This window comes from Sciurus carolinensis, chromosome 3, assembly GCF_902686445.1.
Source record: "Sciurus carolinensis chromosome 3, mSciCar1.2, whole genome shotgun sequence".
NCBI lineage: Eukaryota > Metazoa > Chordata > Mammalia > Rodentia > Sciuridae > Sciurus > Sciurus carolinensis.
In genome coordinates, this window is record NC_062215.1 from 71,081,720 (window position 1) to 71,105,032 (window position 23,313).

Here is a 23,313-nt window from a genome sequence, read left to right on the forward strand (position 1 = left end):
AAATAAAAGACTATTTGAATCTCTGTACTAAAAACACATACTGTATACCCAATAATATTGACCCATAAAAATCACCACTAAGTTATATTCTAATAAATTAAAAATTGAAAAAAAAAAAAATCCTTTAGACTTCTAGACAAAAAGAGGGTTGGGGGTATAGCTCAGAGGTAGAGAACCTGACTATCATGATTAAGGTCCTGGGTTTGATCTCAGCACTACTGTGGAAAAAAATAATGCAAAAAACTTTCAAGGGAAAGAAACTAAAAGTGAGATTATTATCACGCTATCTGTTCGAATGACTATAATGAAAGAGAACTGAATATGTTTAAGATAGTCAAGAAACAAAAATATAAACCAAAGTTTTATGTCCAGACTTCAAGTGCAAAGGACATATAGAAACAATTACCTTAACATACAACACTGAGGAAATAGTTTCCATGAGCCCTTCTTGAGGAATCTGCTAATAAGCAACATCAGAAAAGCTAAATGTCTAGAAACATTTGCATAGCCTGGTGGTGAGCAATAAAAATATAAATAATTTCTAGAACTAAGGTGAAATGAGTTAGCTTAAGGTGAGACAATGTAATATAAAACATCTATGCTCTACCTAGGAAAAATATACTCATTTTTTTTTAAATGTACCAAAATAAAAAATAACAAGGACTAGAGATGTAGCTCAGTGGTAGAGCACCTCTGGGTTCAATTCTCAGTATCATAAAAAATAAATAAATACAATGGTAGAGCATGCACTCACTACAAATTTACTACAAAGCTACAGCAATCAATGTGGTATTGGAAATAAAGATAGAACAAAGGACTAGAATAGAGAGCCCAGAAATAAATGCTTACATATATGGTCAACTGATTTATATATATATGTCATATAATGATATGGACCACTATCCAGAATATATAAAGAATTCCTACAACTCAACAACAAAAATCAAACAATCTGATTGAAAAATGAGATTAAAGGAGTTAAAAAGACATATCTCCAGGGAAGCTATGCAGAATGCCACTAACTAAATGAAAAGATGTTCCACATCATTAGTCATTAAGGAAATGCAAATCAAAACCACTAGAAGAAACCACTTCACACTCATTAGGATGGCCAATATTAAAAATCAGGAAATAACAAGGGTTGAGGATGATGTGGAGAAATTAGAACCCTCCTGCATTATTAGTGGGAATATAAAATGGTGTGGCCAACAGTGAAAGAACATCTTTTTTTGCAAGGTGAAAAAAGCTCTGAAGATGCATTAATGTACTTAGTATCACTACATTGTACACTTAAAAGTGGTGAAAATGGTAAAAGTTACATGTATTTTACCAAAACAAAGGAAAAAAGAAACAAAAACCTAAATGGTTAAACTAAAAGGATGCTGGTAAATAAAGGTAAAGTAACAAGCAAGTGTTCCGCATTTACTATGTTGAACAATATCATCAAACGTACCAGATGAGGATATACATTCACATTCCAGAAACAAATGAAATGATACAGGATGAATCACCACTTTACAACCCCCAAAGAATTATGATTAAGCATAAACAGTAATGACTGCTAAATCAGAAAAAGAAACCAGACATTAGGTGCCTCTGAATGGAAGAACAGAACATTACCTATAGACTTAAGAAAGACACAATTCTGATCAAGCCTCTGGACCCAGCTGCCAATTTGTAGGAAACAGACAACAGAAGAAAAAGTTGAACTGTGTCATAAGTATGTGATCAACAAAATATGGTCCATGAAAAACAAATTTACAGTGCAAACACTCAAAGTCATACAATGGAAAAAGAAAAGGATGGAAGGAAAAGCTATAAATTAAGAGACTCCCTTCCAAAGTTATCAAATTTTCTAACACTAGGCAAGACTAAATAAATTCTATTGTGTGGGTGTGCATTCTTGAGCAATAAAATGATAAAGAAATATAGGAGGTGACTGCAACAGATGACAGTGTGGTTCCTTCCAGAAGATAAAAGATGGCTGTGATGGGGTCAGAGCACATGGAGGGCTTCCAGGGTACCTAAGTCCTATATCTCTGAATAAATGAAAAATCACAATGCTCACTTTATAATAATTTGTTATACTATATATCCATTGTGAGTGGTTTTCTATGTTTTATTTTATAATACAAAATGGTTCTTAAATGTCCATATCAAATGTCCACTTAATTTACACACATTTTTGTCTCTTCTGCTCCCCTTTGTTTCTCAAGATTCAAGCAAGATCCCTGCACTACATTAAACATTTTTTGAATTCTCTCCTGAAGTTGCTCTGTCACTTTATCTTTTCCCTTATTATTTATTTACTGAAGTAACCAAATTACTTGACTGCAAAAAGTTTCCCTAAATGACAGATTTTCTGATTACATCCCTGTGGTGTGGCTTGACACTTCCTGTCTCCTGTATTTCCTGTGAACTGCTTTTAGATCTAAAGGTTGTGATTAGATTTAGGTTCATTGATCCAGCAAGATTACACCTCCCAGACAGTTTTGCACATACAAAGTCTGGTTGTCTTTTTTGTGTAGATATTTTCTTCCTTTCTCATATAAACGTTAAGCATCGGTGATTTGAAGACTTAACATCAGTTTTACTTATTATTTATAAATAAATCACAAATACCAGAAAATGTCAGGCAAAAAAGGCTATAGCTCTATAATTCAATTCCAGAACAACTGCCATCTATCCAATCATCATATCATATACCATTCAAAATACTATTCTCTAGAACCACTAGATTTACCTGCTGGAAGGCCTGAATTGTAGCCGAGTAGGAACGAAGAGACAGACAAAATTTCAACAAATTCTGCTGTAGAGGTGACAGAAACTGAAATGCAGCTTCCAAAATCGCATGATAATAGGAATAATCAGTACCTGTCAAGGAAGAACATTAACCAAAATAGTTGTATATGATATGAATTACCCAAATAAGATAGTTTATAAGTATAAAGCTGTATGTTAGGAAGGTATGTGATAGTAAACTGTCTTGAACTTTTATCAAATGCTTAAAAATTCCCTAAACAATGCAGTTGGACTATTCTTCTCTTCCTCTCTTTGTTCAAACTATTCCCTATCCCTGGATTATTATTTTCCCACTTACCTGGATGACTTATTCTCACCTACTTTCAAAAGAAGAATTTAGCTGTGAAATCACCTATTCCAGGAAGCTACCCCAATCTCTATCCTATGTTTCAATGGACTAACTAGTTATAGCATTTCTTGGATCTCAGAATATTTCTTTGCTTATGTCTTTCACCTATCACATCATTTACTAAATTATTTATTCACTGTCTATCTATCAATTAAACTTCAGGCCCCATAGGCAGAGGCCATGATTTATTTATCTGTGTATCCTGGGTACCAAGCATATGTTTTCTACCTAGCATATGTTATTTACTCAAATAACTAAAACAAATTTTTTAAGAAACAAAAATTGAACGATGTGATGAGGAAATACAAGGCATTAAAAGAAACTGATGAAATCATAAATTTGAAAAACATTTAAACAAAAAGTTGGACCGAATTATTTGAAAGGGAAAAAGGAATCTATCTACAAGTATGAAAAATTTCCCAGGTAAACAAAAGTACAGGTACAAAACAATGTACATCGTAAATTATCTTTTTTTTTTTTTTTTTAACCAAAAGAAAGAATGAGAAAAAAGGGTACATATCTGGGTGTGTGTATATATACATATGTATCTGTGTATGTTGTTAAAAACAAAAAAACACTATAGGATAAATAATTTTAAACAGAAGGAATAGGAACAAAGAGGAAACAAAATTTTTCTGTGTATAGTCTTTCATATGGCTTGACTTTTGAATTACATATTAGCCAATTTTAAAAACATCTTCAGTTTTAAAAGGAAAAGTATTAACAATTTTAAAAGCTGAATATAAAGGTTTCAATACTATATTAGCACCTTCTACACAGAAAAATAGAACAGAAAGAAATACCTCAAAATGTTGCCAGAATATTAATGGTTTTAATTTTGGGGTGGTAGGAATATGAATACATAAAATATATAAAATGTTTAACACACTCTGTGATCACTTCCAAGAATTCATACTCCTATAACTTTAACCAAGAACAAATATCAAATATATTGAGGAAATTTCCTTTTGAATGTCAGTTCAAGTCTCATTTTGAAACCCACTTTGAGAAATTTGTTCCATGAAATTCTGAAGTAAAATGATTTTTGATAACTTAATTCTAGTTGACTCTAAATTACATAAAGATGCATATTCAAAACCTTTATGTATTTCTATCACAAAAAAGAGACTCAGACAACTATAAAAATGTGTGTTATTTTAATAAAATTTGTGTTATTTTAAGGAAATTAAAAAGTTATACTGGGCATGGTGCCACATGAATGTAGTTCCAGTTACTTGGGAGGCTAAGGCAGGCTGGGGCCCCTGAGTTTAAGATCAACCTAGGTAACATAGTTAGACCCTCCATCTCCAAAAAAAAAAAAAAAGTCAAAAATAAATTTTAATAATTAACAGCAGTCACATAGTTTTTTAATATGTCCTCTCCAATAAGTACTTACACCTATTAATGTAACATTCAAGGGGTGAATTTTTTGTTTTGTTTTTGTACTAAGAATTGAACCCAGAGGTGCTAATTTACCACTGAGCCACATCCCCAGCCCTTTCTAATTTTTATTTTCAGACAGGGTCTTGCTAAGTTGCTTACCACCTTGCTAAATTGCTGAGGCTGGTCTCAAACTTATATTCCTCCTACCTCAGCCTTCCAAGTTGCTGGGATTATGGGCATGCACCACATGCCCAGCTCAAGGTGTGAACTACAATCATGTATCACTTATCAAAAAGATATGTTCAGAGAACTGCATCATTAGGTGATTCTGTCACTGTGTCAACATCAGTGTACTTAACATAAACTAAGAACAGCCATGATGTCATTAGGCAATATAATCTTACGGGACCACTATTATATATGTGGTCCATAATTGATCAAAATATGATTATGCAGTGCATGACTATACTCATATATCAGCATCTTTGTTTATAGTCCTATGTCACTTATTTCAAATTAGAGAATGTTTGTGAAAGCACATCATAAACAGTGATGAGTGACACAAGATAAATCATCAATTTGGTATCTTAACACTCAAGTGTGGGTGGCTAGCAGGCATGATGGAAAACATTCTGGATGGCAGTAACTTAATGATAAAACTTTAACAGATAATAGATCACTTGGTGTAATTAGTTCATAACAAAAGAAGAGTGAATCAGATGGACATTAAGTTAATACTAAATGGTTTAAAATAAAATGTACTTCCTCAAAATATTCACATAGCACTTAAAGTCACAGTTTATACTCAAAGTTATAAACTACATCAAAAATAATTATTTGAGCCAGGCACAATGATCCAGGCCTGTAATCACCACAAGTGGGGAGGCTGATGCAGGAGGATCACAAGTTCAAGGTCAATCGCAGCAACTTGGTGAGACCCTAAGCAACTTAGGGAGACCTGTCTCAAAAAAAAATCAAAGAGCAGGGGGAAGGAGGGTGCTGGGGATGTAGCTCAATGCTAAAGTGACCCTGGATTAAATCCCCAGTACCAAAGATAATAATAATTATGATTATGATTATTTGAGCCAATAGTTCTAGCTACTCAGGAAACTGAGGCAGGAGGACTGCTTGAGCTCAAGGGTTCAGAGGCAATCTGGGCAACACGGTGAGATCCCATCTCTTAAAAAAGTAATAACTGATTGGTAAAAGTCTATGGAGATTATGGGTATGGCTCAGTAGTACAGCATGTACTTAACATTCAAAAGGCCCTGAGTTCAATCCCTAGCACCAAAAATAAAATAAAATAACTATGTGTGCTGAGTTGGCTCTTCCTGCCTACAATCACAACTCTAGCCCTTACAGATAAAATGTTTTCCATTAACTGTCATGTCACACATACTATAAAAGAGACCACTTTTTCTAATATTTTCCCAGACACCAAAGTCAAAGAAGCATTTGCTTCAATTTTACCGTGATGATCTGATGATCCAATACTTTGACTGGCTTCTACAAAATTCCAAAATTTCTCTTGACTGTCTTCTGCTAAAAACTCACTGGGAGAAAAGGGGGAAATGTCAGAAAAAAAAAACTTAATAAATCTTCTAATATAATCTATATTACTACAGAGAATAAAAAAGAGGTTTTGAAGTTTCCAAATGTCCATAGTTTAGTTTCTCATTTATAATATATATTATACACTCTTATGTACAATATATATTTTCTTAATGCTAAGCAAGTCTTACTATCTCATTAGCTATGAATAACTTATTAGGTTAATGACTTTTTCACTTAATAGCTTAATAGCTATTTCTTAAGAAACCTGGAATAATAAAAATGTTGTAACAGGGAAATCCCAATATAAAGAACCTCATTAGCAAAAATGCTATTGGTAATGGAAGCAGAATTAGGAATTGATAATTCTAGAACTAGTTCTGCTCAAAATTTTTCTGAAAGACCTTACAAAGAATAAAATATGTGTTTTGCCTAAGGTTCTCCCACAATAAACATGTACCCTAGGAAAAAATGTAGAGGACTAAAGGCATCTTATCATAATCTATTAACATCAATAAATTCAAATTTTTAAGATTAAATTTTAGTCTAAAATTAGCACTGATCTAACAAAATAAGATTTCAGAACTTAATGTTATCTTAATATTTTTTTCAGTCTTAAACTACTACTCTAAAATAATGGCCATTCTGAATTTCTCTTTAAGAGTCTTTAACTCTCTAAGAGAAAATGCATATAATAACTGAAAGAATGATTCATGTAAACTGGTTATCTTAGCTTCCAAGTCACAGTACTATTGCAGTGGTCATCTTTCAGTGTCTTAAAGCAAACTACAGATCTGTATCTCCGCTTACCTAGCCAAAGGAAGACTTTCCCATTACTTGTCAACACTGGGGTGTACAACTCTCACTCTACTCCACAGCTAGACACAGAAATATGGGAAAAATAAGAAACATTTCCTGGTAATGCATAGCTTTTCTAAAAATAGGTTGCTGAAAATACCCCTTATCATAATGTATTAAATTATTTAGTGCCTCCTTGAGAGTAGTATTTTTCTCAGCTTTCTAGTAACTGACATAGACATAAGACCAACCACAGAATACCTTATGGTCTAAGAAAATAGGTACTAACACATGTCATGATTTGCAAATAAACACTAAATTCATGAATTAAAGCTGTGTTCACAAGTTAGCAGAGGGAGTGGGATGACATACTCATCAGTTGTGATAAGAACAAAGATTAGCTTAGGCTAAATACATGCTTTTCATACAATTACAGTAAATTTCCTTGAAATACACATTTTTTTTTCATCCCACCACATAAATAAGTCTTACAGATCTAGCTTAGAACAGTCTTAAGAAAATTAATTACTGGATTCACTGAAATAATCCAGAAATAGAAGACATTATTAAAAAGAAGGCTGCCAATTTTTACAATATAACTAAGTTCACTTTTTGTTTTGTTTCTTATACTTATTTCACTAAATCTGTGGTCTTATTGATGGAAATTATTTATAGCTGAGATTTGCTTTAAAATATGCCAGCAGGTAGGGGACAAGGTGATAAGGGTGATGGTGGTTACTAGACTTCAAATAATAATTGCTAAAAGAGACAGGGAGAGTGTATTATACTGTTTTCTCCATTTATATGCATTTTGAAATCTCAGAATAGGGCTGGGGATGTAGCTCAGTGGTAGAGCATTTGCCTAGCATGCAAGAGGCCATGGGTTCAATCCCTAGTACCACAAAAAAACAAAAAAAAACCCAAAAGTCTGGAAAAGAAAGAAATATTCAAGACATAAAAAAAATTACTAAGAAATCTCATAATAAAAACTGTGACCAAGAAAAAAAAAAATTGCAAACAAGCTAAATGTTCACCAATAGCACAAACTGGTGGTAAACTTGTTTTCTTAGATTTCTAGTTATTGTTGGAGATCAGAAGAGGTATTCTTCTATACAGGACTAGAAGGAGAAGGGAAAGGACTGTTTAAGGAGGGCCTGCTATGCAGCAGTCACTATAGTTGCCATATCTACCAACGTCCACAAATTCTCACAGCTACCAGCAGTTACAATCATATTCTAAATAAAGAAACTGCAATTTGGAGGCAACAGAAACATTTTTAAGGGCACAGAGTTGGTAAATAAAAAATCCAGAATATAAATTCATGTCTATTGATTTCTACCTCTATCATGCTACACTCTTGGGTCATTAAAATACTGTGCACTCAATAAATGAGTACTGATTTCAACTTTATTAAAAATATCTATTTACATAACATTTCTGTTATTAACTATAGTTGCTCAAAACATATTCAGGGTTTACTTCAATCAAATACATATAATTTCTTGGATGACTACGAAACTATAAACAACCCCATCATAAAACACTGGGCACAATCTAAAATATATGCAGGAATATTTTTAGTCCCAAAGGGCTAGAGACAAGGAAAGCAAAACATTCTATAACAGCTGCACACCTTGATGTGTTAAAATGTAAACCTCATCCAGATGGACAAAGTGTCATAACCCATCATCACACACAATTGGGAAAAATACAGCCTCAGCTAGCTCTGGTTTCTGATAAGAAGAACTCCTTTCAGAGTTGCCTATAAGTTCCATCGCCTTAGTCACTTGTTTGCAAATAGCTACAGAAAAGGCTTAAAAATTATGACCTAAAAGGCATACAACCAAGGGTATCACAAAAGGGAAAATGTTATGATGAGGAAGTTGGTGAAGGAAACATCATACTCAACCTACTTCATAGTGATCAAAACAACTGCAAAAAAAATTGAGCAATTAAGCCTGCAATTTTAGCATACATTTCCAAAAATCCATAGGTATGTGCCATTAAGAATATTCTAGAACAAATACCAAGAAAGTAGTTAATACAAATGAAAGTGAGAAAATGGAATATAAGTCAGTTGAGAATGTTAAGCAGAATATCACAGAACATCTGTTATAGTTAATTCTTTAAGATTATTCAGAAAATGACAGCGAATCTCAATGACTTAGATTTATACCAGACAATTATCCAAAACTAAATTAGCAGAAAGAAAACAAAAAATTTTAGTTACTAGAGTCCTGGTTCAGACAGTCTAGATTCTCAAATAACCTTCAGTCACTTTAGTTTTATGACTACTAATGAAGTCCTGACATTTGAGGAGCTCAATCCATTTATCAAATTAGTTATAACATCACTATGAAATACAATGGATGTTTGGGATTTGTTTTGATGGGGCTTTTTGTCTTTTTTGCCATTTCACAGCTAGGAAAGAGGAGGCACAGAAGTAGAAAGTCTATTAGACCCTGCACATGTCCAGCTCAGCTCCCATGTGCCCCACTTTCCACAGACCCTCTTAGCAATACCAAATGATGCTTTTTTCTTAGAAGAGACTACTCATATATACAATCAATATAACAAAACTTTCCCTTCATATTTTTGAGGAATTAAGGGGAAAATGTTAAGACAAAATTCTAAGTTGAAGATGACAAAGAGACCACAAAGGTAACTGAAATAATCCAACAGTTTAAATTTCTTGTATCAAACACTGAGACTTACCAAATGCTTGCTGCTAAATCTATCTACACTTATCCTTCAGAAAGATTCTCTTGTGTCCTAACTATACAATACTTGAGATACAATAAAAATAAATTTTTGTGCATAATTATATCAAAAATGAATATAAAAAGAAGTATCTCATGGTACTTATATCATAAATACTAGCTAAAAAGCACACTGGGAATACAAGATTTCCCACGAAATCACTGTCTATATCGTATTTTATTGATTTTTAAGACACAGATTTTAAGTATTTTTGTGAAAAATACTACCAATTTTAACTGTAAGATAACCTCTTGATTTGATTCAAAACCATCCTGATTTTAGAAATGTTAAAATGTAAAACATGTACCTTTTGGAACAGGTAAAACCTGGTCATTTCCTCAGCTCTTCCCCTCACCCTGCTCTCTTTTGTCCTGCAGTCTTCTTCTAAGTTCTTAGGAAAAATGTATCCTCATTCCCCCACCTTGACAATCTCTCTTCTATTCCATTTATTAAACATCTCTAAAAATTTCTTCAAATAAGTAGATTTTTTAAGTGTATTACTCTCTTCCATTATTCCCACACTTATACTTTTCCCAGAAAAAAAAAAATGATGACTTAATCAGTTCATTATATTTGTCAAACATAGTTCTTAAATGTCTCTATGAATCAATACAGCCCCGTTCTAGGGAAAGATAGGTTCTGTATCCTAACAGGCTTTCTATGGCAAGTAGTACACTGCATATTGAGAGGGGCTCTTAATAAATGCATTGAGGATCACAATCTCACTCCCTAAAAAGCTCCTGAATATTCATGGCAGAGCCCACTTTTATACTCCAATATGTGAAAGAGAAAAATATCTTTTTACCTGGCTTCTAATAACAGTGGGGTGGAAAACCACTTTGTGGTAAGAGAGGTTGTAATGGCTTTCGAATCTGCCTTTACTGAAGAAAACAGCCACAGTCCAGTGAGTGCAATCAGAAGTCCCATTTTAGAGCAAAGTCCTGAAAAAAGGAAAAAGAAGGTAAAATTTAAATCTTAATACTTGGAGACACAAAATAACAATCTTAGAACCTAGAAACACAAAATAACAATGTTAATACCAGGAGCCACCAAATAACATTAAAGTTACAGAAATAGAAACACTTTTGAAAGGTACATAGCACTTAATAGCTACACAGTCCAACAGATAGTTTCTGAGTAACTGATACATAACTAAAGGAAGGTAGCACATTACATTCTGTCCTATTTCTGCTCCACTTCACTTCCTCCGGCCTACACTACACAAAAGCAAAAGTCAGTGGGAAGCACAGCAAGTTGCATGCAACCAGATTTTTAAAAACATGGCAATAAATAAAACTGAAACAGATGAAACACAAATGATAGATGGTTGTTATGGGTCGAATTTTATCTTTCAAAAAAGATATGTTAAAGTCCTAACCCCTAGTAACCTAACCTCCAGAATGTGAACTTACTTGGGAGACAAGGCCTTTACACAAATGATCAAATTAAGATAAGGTCATTAGGTTGGGCTAATCCAATATAACTGGTGTTATAAAAGAGAAAGTTGGACACAGAAACAGACATGCACTCAGGCAAAACAATTTGACAATTTGAAGAGACACAGGGAAAATGCCAGGTGAAGACTGGTAGCCATTCAAATTATATTGCAATCCAAGAAATGCCTGCTGCTACCAGAGGCTAGAAGACGCATGGAAAGATTCCCCACATATAGAATTTCAGAGGAAATATGGTGCTACCACAACTCAATTAGGATTTGTAACCTTCAAAACTGTGAGAAAACAAATTTCTATTGTTCTAAGCCAACCGGTTTTGGCATTTTGTTATGGCAATACTGGGAAACTAACATGTCTCAAATTATATGTCACAAATGTAACTCAAAAAGGTTCCAGAATGAGCCAGTGTAAGAATGCAAGGGGTTACCAGGTTTCATGTCCGTACCTACAAAATGGGAAAGCTAAGTGCCTAGTGCACTGCTGTGGCATGCAGCCTACTGGCTCCCCTCACTGGCCTCTCTAAATACACTGAGATCTTCACAGACCATTTCAGGAAAAGGTCTTTGGCTGCAGATTTCTCTAATTTTTCAACATAGAAGCCTACGTAACAGAAATCTAATCAGACATCCCCCTGAGATATATAAAAGTCAATAACCATAGGCTTAGTGGTAAAGTACATGTGTGATGACCTGGATTCAATAACTAGCTCCTGGGGTTGGGGGGAAGAACTATGGAGCACGTAGGATGGTGTATACCTATAGTCCCAACTACTGTGGAAGTTGAGGTGGGAGGATGAGGATCACTTGAGACCAGGAGTCCAAGACCAGCTTGGGCAACAGAGCAAGACCTCACTCATTTGAGAACCAAAAGGACTATCTGAACATTAGCACCACCTGGGAAGGCTAACCCCAGTGTCACTTCAGTTCCTTGACATTATTTATAAAATCTGTCACTGTGAAAAACAGTTAATACTGGTGGAACCAGTCAGTATCTTCTTTTTACTAAAAGTTTTATCAATTGCATTAAAATCATGCTTCATATAACAGAAAATTTCTGAAGAATAATGGTCAAAAGCAATAAATGAGAGCAAATAAAAAAGTGGCTTTTAGAAGAGTTTTAAATTCAGATACTACCAGCATCTCTAGAAACAAAAAATAATATGAACATTCCATTTATTTAAAAAAATTCTCAGAAATATCAAAAAAATTAATATATGCAAAGATGACAATAGAGACTGCAAAAACCAAAGAAAATATGCACAGATAAAATCTTTGGAAAATAGAGGTACCCAGACCAGATATTTGACAATGAAACCTGTAAGGAGTGCTTCCTGGGTATAGGAAGCTAGTAAAGTTACCAACATATCTCAAAGAAGAGCAAGCAAAGACCTCAACTTATACATATAATTATAGATCATACCCAGACTACAAAATAGGAATAACAGTATCTATCACACAGAATCACTATGAAAATAAAAAGGCAATATGAAAAACACTTTGTACAAGATCCAAGGTGGCGGATTAGTGGGAGCCTGCATTCCTTGTCGAGCCATAACTCAGGTTTCAAGCAGAGGATATCTGCTTCTCAGTGAGGCAGTTTTGCTGCTTATCAATCCCCTGCTGTCTATTGTAATCACCTGTAGTCTGCCAGCACATCATCTACTTTTCCAGTGCAGATTGCTCACTGACTGGCACCTATTATTCGCCATTTGCCTGCCTCTTGCCTGCCCATTGCCTGCCTTTCACCTACCCATCACCCACCACCTGAGGACCACCTGCCGACTGTTCACTGCTAGCCAGCAGACCAACTGCACGCTGACAGTGGATTACCAGCTGCCTGCTGTTGCCTGGAAGTTCACTGTCACAGTACCTGCAGGTTTAGTTACAAGTGGCTGCCACCATTTTGAGATAATAGCCAGGACCTGTAGGACCCCTGGTCAGACTGACTGAGCCCCATCTCCAGGAACCCTCAGCCCAACCCTCCCTGCCTCCAGAATCCCCAGCCAACCATGCCCACACCCCCGAGCTGCAGCTCCCCATTTGCCAACACATTTGGAAGCCAGAGCAGTCATCTTCGATTATCCTGGAAGCAGTAGCTCTCATCTTTAGGTGGAGCAAATCCCACCCTGAGATGCCTGCTGGAGACTGGAAGCTCACTGTCAGGTATCTCTCATACATCAGGCTACTGAAGACAGGGAGGTTTGAATACTATATGACTGTTATAGTATAGATTTTTTTTCCTTTTTTCCTTTTTTTCTCTCCATTTTGAAAATTTTTTTTATTTCTTTACTTTTCTCGTTCTATTTTCCTTTTGTTTACCTGTTTCCTCAGAGTTTCTTTCTCCCTTTTCTCATGCTAACATCCAACTTTTTTTGATTACGCTTTCACTCTTTCTATGATCTAGAAATTCTATATACTCTTTTCTTATCCCATTAACAGATATATCCTACACCCCTCCTCATCCTCTTTGTCCTCCATTAGAAACTACAGACCTTATTGCAAATGTATTTGTTATATGGTAAATAATAATTGAACTCGGGCTGGGGTTGTAGCTCAGTGGTAAAGTGCTTGCTTACATGTGAGGCACTGGGTTCAATCCTCAGCACCACAAAAAAGAAATAAATAAATAAAATAAAGGTATTGTGTCCATCTACAACTAAAAATATTTTTTTTTTAAATAACTGAACTTATTCTCTTTATTATGACAATATTGTTAATGTCTTCATAGGGGCTATTTGGTTTAGGGCTGCATATTGTCTGTACTAGGAACTGCTAATATTGATCTACCCCTTAAAGAAAAGGTTTTAGAAACCTATAGGGTCACTATAAGTCTATAGGGGGGAAACTGCAATACCCCAGATCTGCACTGCTAGAGGGGAAGATACGTGAACAACATGAAAAAACAAGGGAAGAAAATGATCCAAACAAACCTAGATTTTATATTAACAGAAGCCAGTGACAGCATGGTAGAAGAAATGTCAGAAAAGGAGTTCAGATTATACATAATTAAAATGATTCATGAAGCACAGGATGAGATAAGAGAGCAAATGCAGGCAATGAATGATCACTCCAATAAGCAGGTGGAAGAGCAACTACAGGAAGCAAAGATCATTTCAACAGAGATAGAGATTCTCAAAAAAAAAACAAACACAAATCCTTGATAAGAAGGAAACAACAAAACAAATAAAAAACTCAAGGGAAAGCATGACCAACAGAATACATCACTTGGAAGTCAGAACCTCAGACAATGAAGACAAAATATTTAATTGAAAATAAAGTGGACCAAACAGAGAAAATGGTAAGAAATCATGAACAGAATATCCAAGAACCATGGGACATTATGAAAAGACCAAATTTAGGAATTATCAGGATTGAGGAAGGCACAGAGATACAAACCAAAGGAATGAACAACCTATTCAATGAAATAATATCAGAAAATTTCCCAAACCTGAAGAATGAAATGGAAAATCAAATACATGAGGCTTACAGAACACAAAATACACAAAATTTCAACAGATCCACACCAAGGCACATTATAAGGAAAATGTCTAACATACAAAATAAAGATATGATTTTAAAGGATACAAGAAAAAAGGATAAGATTACATATAGGGGGAAACCAATATGGATATCAGCAGATTTCTCAGTCTAGACCCTAAAAGCTGGAAGAGCCTGGAACAACATATTTCAAACTCTGACAGAACATGACTGCCAACCAAGAATCCTATACCCAGCAAAACTAACCTTCAGATTTGAAGATGAAATAAAAACCTTCCATGATAAACAAAAGTAAAAGAATTTACAAATAGAAAGCCTGCACCACAGAATATTCTCAGCAAAATATTCCATGAGGAGGAAATAAAAAACAACAATGTAGGTCAGCAAAGGGAAGAACTACCTTAAAGGAAAAGTCAATCAAAGGAGAAACCAAGTCAACTTAAAAACCAAAAATAAGCCAAAATGACTGGGAATACAAATCATATCTCAATAATAACTATGAACGTTAATGGCCTAACCTCATCCATCAAAAGACATAGACTGGCAGATTGGATTAAAAAGAAAGACCCAACAATATGCTGCCTGCAAGAGACTCATCTCATAGATGAAAACATTCACAGACTAAAGGTGAAAGGATGGGAAAAAACATACTACAAACACAAACTCAGTAAAAAAGCAGGGGTTTCCATCCTTATATCAGATAAAGTGAACTTCAAGCCAAAATTAGTCAAAGGGATAAAGGACATTTCATACTGCTTAAGGAAACCATAAATCAGGAAGACCTAACAATTGTAAACATGCCCCAAACAATGGTGCATCCATGTACATCAAACAAATCCTTCTCAATTACAGGAATCAAATAGACCACAACACAATAATTCTGGGTGATTTTAACCCACTGCTGTCACCACTGGATAGATTCAAAAAACATAAAACAAAAAACAACAAAAACAACAAAAAACTAAACAAAGAAACCACAGAACTCAATAACACAATCAGTAATTTAGACTTAACAGATATATATATAGAATATTCCATTCATCAAAGAGAGAATACACTTTCTTCTCAGCAGCACATAGAACCTTCTCGAAAATAGACCATATGTTATGCCACAAAGAAGCCCCTAGTAAATGCAAAAAAAAATAGAGATACTACATTGAGTTCTATCACATCATAATGGAATGAAATTAGGAATCAATGACAAAATAAAAAACAGAAATTACTCCAACACTTGGAGACTAAATAATATGCTATTGAATGAAGCATGGATAACAGAACACATCAGGGAGGAGATAAAAAAATTCTTAGAGGTCAATGAGAAGGATGATACACATATCAAAATCTCAGGGACACTATGAAAGCAGTACTAAGAGAAAATTCATTGCATGGAGTGCATTCAAGAAAAGAATAAAAAGTCAACAACTAAATGACCTAACATTGCAGTTCAAAGCCTTAGAAAAAGAAGAAGAGAACACCAAAAGTAGTAGAAGATAGGAAATAATTAAAATTGGAGCTGAAATCAATGAAATTGAAACAAAAGAAACAATTCAAAAAATTGACAAAACAAAAAGTTGGTTCTTTGAGAAAGTAAACAAAATAGACAAACCCTTAGCCACACTAACAAAGAGAAGGGAAGAGAAGGAGAGAGAAAACTCAAATTACTAAAATTCATGATGAAAAAGAAAATATCGTGACAGACATCACTGAAATACATAGCATAATGAGAAGCTACTTTGAAAATCTACACTCCAACAAAATAGAAAATATCGAAGACATTGACAAATTTCTAGAGACATATGATCCTCCCAAACTGAACCAGGAGGACATACACAATTTCAACAGATCAATGTCAAGCAGTGAAATAGAAGAAGCCATCAAAAGCCTACCAACCAAGAAAAGTCCAGGACCAGACAGATTCTCAGCCGAGTTCTACAAGACCTTCAAAGAAGAACTCATTCCAATACTTATCAAAGTATTCCAGGAAATAGAAATGGAGGAAACCCTTCCAAACTCATTCTACAAAGCTAGTATCACCCTCATACCCAAACCAGACAAAGAAACATAAGGAAAGAAAATTTTAAACCAATATCTCTGATGAATATAAATGCAAAAATCCTTAACAAAATCCTGGCAAATCGCATCCAAAAACATATTAAGAAGATAGTGCACCACGATCAAGTGGGGTTCATCCCAGGAATGCAAGGTTGGTTCAACATCAATAAATCAATAAATGTAATTCATCACACCAATAGACTTAAGGTTAAGAATCATACGATTATTTCAACTGACACAGAGAAAGCGTTCAACAAAATGCAACACCCCTTCATGCTCAAAACACTAGAAAAAATAGGGATAGTAAGAACAAACTTCAACATTGTAAAGGCTATTTATGCTAAGCCCATGCCCAACATTAATCTTAATGGAGAAAAACTGAAAGCTTTCCCTTTAAAAACTGGAACAAGACAGGGATGACGTCTTTTACCACTTTTATTCAACATCATCCTTGAAATACTAGCCAGAGCAATTAGACAGACTAAAGAAATTAAAGGGATACAAACAAAAAAAGATGTCACTATTTGCTGATGACATGATTCTATATTTAGAGGATTCAAAAAACTTCACCAGAAAACTTCTAGATCTCATAAATGAATTCAGCAAAATAGCAGGATAAAAAGTCAACAAGCATAAATCTAAAGCATTTTTATACATAAGCAATGAAACAGATGAAAGGGAAATGAGGAAAACAACTCCATTACAATAGCCTCAAAAAAAAAAAAAAAAAAAACTTGGGAATCAAAGAGGTGAAAGATCTCTATAATGAAAGCTGCAGAATTGAGGAAGACCTTAGAAGATGGAAAGATTTCCCATGTTGTTGGATAGGCAGAATTAATATTATCAAAATGGCCATACTACCAAAGGTGCTATACAGATTTAACGCAATCCCATTTAAAATCCCAATGACATTTCTCATAGAAACAGAAAAAGCAATCATGAAATTCATCTGGAAGAACAAAAGACCCAGAATAGCCAAAACAATCCTGGGCAGGAAGAGTGATGCAAGAGGTATCACTATACCAGACCTTAAACTCTACTATAGAGCAATAGTAACAAAAACGGCATGGTATTGGCACCAAAATAGACAGGTAGACCAATGGTACAGGATCAAAGACATGGAGACATACCCACATAAGTACAGTTATCTCATACTAGACAAAGGTGCCAAAAACATACAATGGAGAAAAGATAGCCTCTTCAACAAATGGTGCTGGCAAAACTGGAAATCTATATCCAGTAAAATGAAAGTAAACCCCTATCTCTCACCCTGTACAAAAATCAACTCAAAATGGATCAATGATCTAGGAATTAGGCCAGAGACTCTTCACCAAATAGAAGAAAAAGTATCCCCGAATCTCCATTACATTGGCTTAGAGCCAGACTTCCTTAACAAGACCCCCATAGCACAAGAAATAAATGCAAGAATCAATAAATGAGATAGATTCAAACTAAAAAGTTTTATCTCAGCAATGGAAACAATCAATAATGTGAAAAGAGAGCCTACAGAAGGGGAGAAAATCTTTTCCACACACACATCTCCAAAGTTTATAAAGAACTTAAAAAAGTTTACACCCAAAATACAAAAAAACCAATCAATAAATGGGCTAAGGAAATGGGCAGACACTTCACAGAAGAAGATATACAGGTGATCAATAAATATATGAAAAGTGCTCATCATCCCTAGTAATTAGAGAAATGCAAATTAAAACAACTCTGATTTCATCTAACTCCAATTAGAATGGTTATTATCAAGAACAGAAGCAATAATAAGTGTTGATGTGGATGTGGGGAAAAAGGCACACTCGTACAATGCTGATGGAGTTGCAAACTTGTGCAGCCACTCTGTTAAGCAGTATGGAGATTCCTCAGAAAACTTGGAATGGACCCACCATTTAACCCAACTATCCCACTCCTCAGTTTATACCCAAATCAGCATACTACAGTGATGCAGGCACATCACTGTTCATAGCAGCTCAATTCACAATAGGTAGATTGTGGAACCAACCTAGATGTCCTTCAATTGATGAATAGATAAGGAAACTGTAGTATATATATACAATGGAATATTAGTCATAAAGAATAAAATTATGACATTTGGTGGTAAATGGATAAAGATGGAAAATATCATGCTAAGTGAACTAGATCAAGTCCAAAAAACCAAAGGCCAAATGTTTTCTCTGATAAGTGCATGACAATATATAACGAGGTGAGGTGATACAGGGAAGAGAAGAATGAAGAAACTTTGGATGGTGTAGAGGAAAATAGGGTGGGAGGGGGGTGTGCGACAGAAAGATGGTAGAATGAAACAGACAGCATTATCCTATGTATATTTATGATTACATGAATGATGTGAATCTACATTGTGTACAACCATAGAAATGAAAAGTTGTACCCCATTTGTGTATAATGAATCAAAATGCAGTCTGAAAAAAAATTTTTTTAATTAATAAAAAGAAAGAAAATCACTTTGTAAAGTACAAACTACCATCCCAGAATCAATCACTCTAGTAAAACATTTTATTGTAAGAAAAACAAATTCTAAATTATAGAATGGCATATCATCAAAAATAGGCCCTGGAAATTTACCCTCTGTGGCTAGGAGTGGGGGGGGGGGATCTTCCCCAAAAGTCACTTGAGTTTCTAAATTGGAGACAGAGTATATGAACTGTATTAAAGCAGTATTATGATTCTGGCTATGTTTACAATTTGTTCTGAAGGGGCCTAGCTGTGTAACACCCACAAAGGGACGATTACTGATGACAACTGAACACCACTACACAGTAACCCCAGGCACGCAGCAAGTAGAGAGTGGGAAGGGAACTGGGACACAACAAAATCCCCCTGAGAAACCTCAGCCTTTACTGAGCAATGACTTGGAGCTAAGCATCATGTTAGATTTTCTACATATACCATGTTACCTAATATTTACATAATAATCTGGGAACTGAAGTTCCTTAAGGTAGCAACCTTGTTTGCTTTCTTCAAAATAGTAAACAGTACAAGTACCTGGCAGACCATATGTAGTCCATAAATACACCACGTGAATGGATAATATCATGCCCACTTTAAGAAAGTAAAAACTCAGAGAGGCTTTTACCTTAGGCACACTGGGCAACTAATAAACAGCAATTTGGAACCTATACCTGCCTGTTTTTAAAGATCTCTAGTAAAATCCTATCTCCCCTTGTTCTCTGGTTTTATGAGAGATAAGAATTCATACTGGGCAGACTCAGAATGAGCAAAGTGCTTTACTGTGAGAACTAATGCAAGTCCAAGGATTTTTTATGAAACAAGTACTTAGAGCACAAGTGGCTGAGAGAGGAACAGTTTTAACCCAAAACTAAGGGAGTGGGTCTGAGGATGGGACAAAAGCAAACTGATGAACAAGCCTGACAGATCCATACTTAGGTTGGCTTCAGGGACTGAATGTGAGCTCCTCAAAAGCAGGGAATTCTGTCATGGTCGCCATCCGTAGCATATTGCCTGGAACATAGCGGGCACTCGGCCTGAAATAAACAGGTTTCATTCATGAAAGGATGAATGAAACCAACAGAACAGGAAGAAGAATGGAGCACGTTGGTTCCCCAGCACTACCCTCCAGCTCCCCCAAAAAATTGATGTTTGGCAACATCTAAAGTTTGCCAGGCGTGTGGTGATGTGTGCTCAAAGTTCCAGCACTTGAGAGGGTGAGGCAGGAGGACTGCTTAAGCCCAAGAATTTCAAGACCCCTTCTCAAAACAAAAACAAAATAAAATAAAATAATAAGGAGTGTGGCACCAAAAGCAAAGATAATACATACAGGCTAGGGCTGTAAGAAAGATTAAAATGAAAATTCTATATACCTGAGTTGCCCAGAGGGCCCCTTGCACTATTTTAAAGAGAAAGCGTCTGTTTTTGAAAAGGCACAGCACCACTAGAAATGAAAACAAAAGAAAAGGTATACATTGAAGAGTTTTGCCTCTCTAACTCCACATTGTTTCAAGTAATACTAGAGGAAAAGGCTGTCCAAAGAAACAGAAGAATCTCACTGAAGTGGTTTTGTCTGAGGATGCCTTCATTTTATGAGATCCTTCATTATTCAGATCCTAATGGTTCTTTTATGTTACTTATAAGGATGAACAGTCTGGGGTGGGGGATATAGCTCAGTTGGTAGAGTGCTTGCCTCGCAAGCCCAAGGCCCTGGGTTCAAATCCCCAGCACCGCTAAAAAAAAAAAAAAAAAAAAAAAAAAGATGAACAGTCTGAGTGGTAAGAGTTGTCAAACTGTGCAATGTGGCACTGCACAATCACAGGCACAATGCTTTGTACTATGATAGATAAATAGAAAACACTCAAGTTCTAGGTCCAACTGTATCATCAAATATCTAAGATCCTACTACATTTAAATTAAAATACTATCTTTTGCTCTTTTATCTACAGTAAGATACAGAAAATATAAAGAAAAGTTATGTATGGTAAACACCTCATTTTTTTAGAAAACAACTGGCAGAGTGATGTTAAGTCATCAACAACTTTCTCATCTTCCATTTTTACACTGCAGAGAACAGCTAACAAATACTTTAAAAATAACCTGCAACTGCGAGTTTATGTGGTCAACTAAGTTTCAACATAGATAGTAATAATGAGGAAAAATATTAGGAAGCACCTTTTGAGAATTAACTTCTCAACTAATTAGGTTTACTATACATTCAGATCAATTAGCAAAGCCATTTGCTGTGAACCACATAAATCTAATTTCAGCTAAAAATATATCTGATATGAAAACGATCTGATAACTGCAGAAGTTATCACCACATTTTGTCATAGTTACACTTATTCCCCTCAAGTTAAATGTGCATTAAGATACGGTGCAGTCAGGCACGGTGGGGAATGCCTGTAATCCCAGCAGCTAGGGAGGCTGAGGCAGAAGGATGCAAGTTCAAAGCCAGCCTCAGTAATTTAGCAAGGTCCTAAGCAATTCAGTGAGACCCTATTTCTAAGCAAATACAAAAAAGGGCTGGGGATGTGGCTCTGTAGTTAAACGCCCCTGGGTTCAATCCCATGTATCAAAAAAAAAAAAAGTGTAAATGTACAAAGTATTATGTTTACTTCTCTTAATAAAAAGTTTCAGCTAAGTTTATCAGAAGCAAACCTAATGGAAAGGCTACAATCATCTCCTTTTGTGGTGTTAACTAGCTACTTAAAATGTCTTTAAGTGTTTGCCAGGGTACAAGGTATTACAAGAAAAGAGGGCACTTTATACTAAAATTTTCTAGCAAGTGCACCGATGAATGATTCCAAAGCACAGTAAGGTATAAGACTCCAGGTCCAAGAATAAACAAAATATCCTCCTTCACAATATGTAAAAAGCGCAAAACAAGATAGAGATTTCGGCCAAGGAACAAGAATAGTTAACATCCATAACTTATTGGCGATTCACGCAGATATTCTTCTGGAAGCTCTCACACTAAAAGTGAAACCGGATCATCCAATTTCCAGCAAACGGAGCCCAACATTAAGTGAAAACGGCAACCAATACGCATCACTCGATTTCATGTTAAGGAAAATAGAAATCTACTTTAAAAAAAAATCATCAATCTGAGCCCTGCAAAGTGCTGGTTCTCAACCTTCGTAGTGTCAGGTTTGGTCTAAATTCATGTTAGGGTACTTCCTCCTTCTGCACTTGGGTACGTGGGTCTAAAAGCTCTTCAAAGAACACGTGAGACCGCTGAAGAGTCCGCCACCACCCCAAAGCAAGAGATACCTTGCACGGAAGACCACGGTAGACAACCTGGGGCGCTCATGAGGAGGGGGAAGGCTGAGACAATGCAGGAGAAACTGAGTCAGAGTAGAGGCAGAAGCTCAAGGTGACCTGAGCACAGGGTCGTCTCGCGCCCTAGACCCTCTCCTCATCCACCAGGCCTCCCCACGCCGCCCCTGGGTACCTGTCACTGGTCGCGCAGCCGCGACACATGCGCTGCTCGCGACCCCCTGGCTGCCCATGCACCGGCCGCGCTTCGTCCACTACAGAGCCTCTGACTACGCCGGGGCGGGGCGGCGCGGCAGCGGTAGCGGCGGAGGCTGCGCCAGTGAGAAGCCGACACGCGCCTTTCCCGCGGCTCGACTCACGAGCCGGTCCCAGAGAATCGCCCAGCTGCCAGCAGCCCCTTTACTTCCGCTTCCTAAAGGCGAAGACCGGAGGACTTCCGAACACCGAGTTGTGGCCAAGGCAGTCCAGAGCGTCGCGCCGCCGCCATCTTATCTCCGAGCAGGCCCCGCCCCTCTCCTTAGTCCCGCCCTGAAGTATGGTAAGGACGTCTGCTCGTTTTCAAGGTCTTGGGAGGGAACCTCCAGCCGGTGGCTGGCCCGACCCAAAAATCTTTACCAACTGGGGAAGCCAGCAAGGGATTTCAGCCTTTTGTTTTTCCGATCTGGGCTCTGGGAGATCCACTCAATCTCTTCTAATGAAAACCACTGTTGTATAATAAAAGACAAATTGTCTTAATGTTTCTGAGATCTTAGACTTTATTCAAAAACCTAAACTTTGATAACTTCGGTTCCAGGGACGAGAGGGAGGAAGACTAAATTATTTGAGCCATTTCAGTAATCTTATAGAGGCAGTGGCAACTTAGTGTACAGGAACTAAAATTTTTGTCCTATGAAATTTTGTTTTTTTCAAATATAAA

At 36.0% G+C, this 23,313-nt stretch overlaps 1 protein-coding gene across 3 annotated transcripts in view; it reads right to left on the reverse strand.

Annotated features, from left to right (window-relative positions):
* Uggt1 (UDP-glucose glycoprotein glucosyltransferase 1) overlaps positions 1-22,808 on the reverse strand; it is a 112,656-nt gene extending 89,848 nt beyond the window's left edge. Inside the window, exons 1-4 of one of the 3 annotated variants that reach the window (XM_047544663.1) lie at positions 22,573-22,808; positions 10,449-10,584; positions 6,005-6,087; positions 2,744-2,874 (exon numbers count right to left, since the gene is read on the reverse strand). In XM_047544663.1, coding sequence (XP_047400619.1) covers positions 2,744-2,874; positions 6,005-6,087; positions 10,449-10,584; positions 22,573-22,630 — 408 coding nt within the window. In that variant the 5' untranslated portion in view covers positions 22,631-22,808. Of the gene's footprint in view, positions 1-2,743; positions 2,875-6,004; positions 6,088-10,448; positions 10,585-10,683; positions 10,703-22,572 lie in introns of those variants that run through there. The other 2 variants (XM_047544662.1, XM_047544664.1) reach the window with 2 other exon arrangements.
* Between the last annotated feature and the right edge of the window lie 505 nt (positions 22,809-23,313).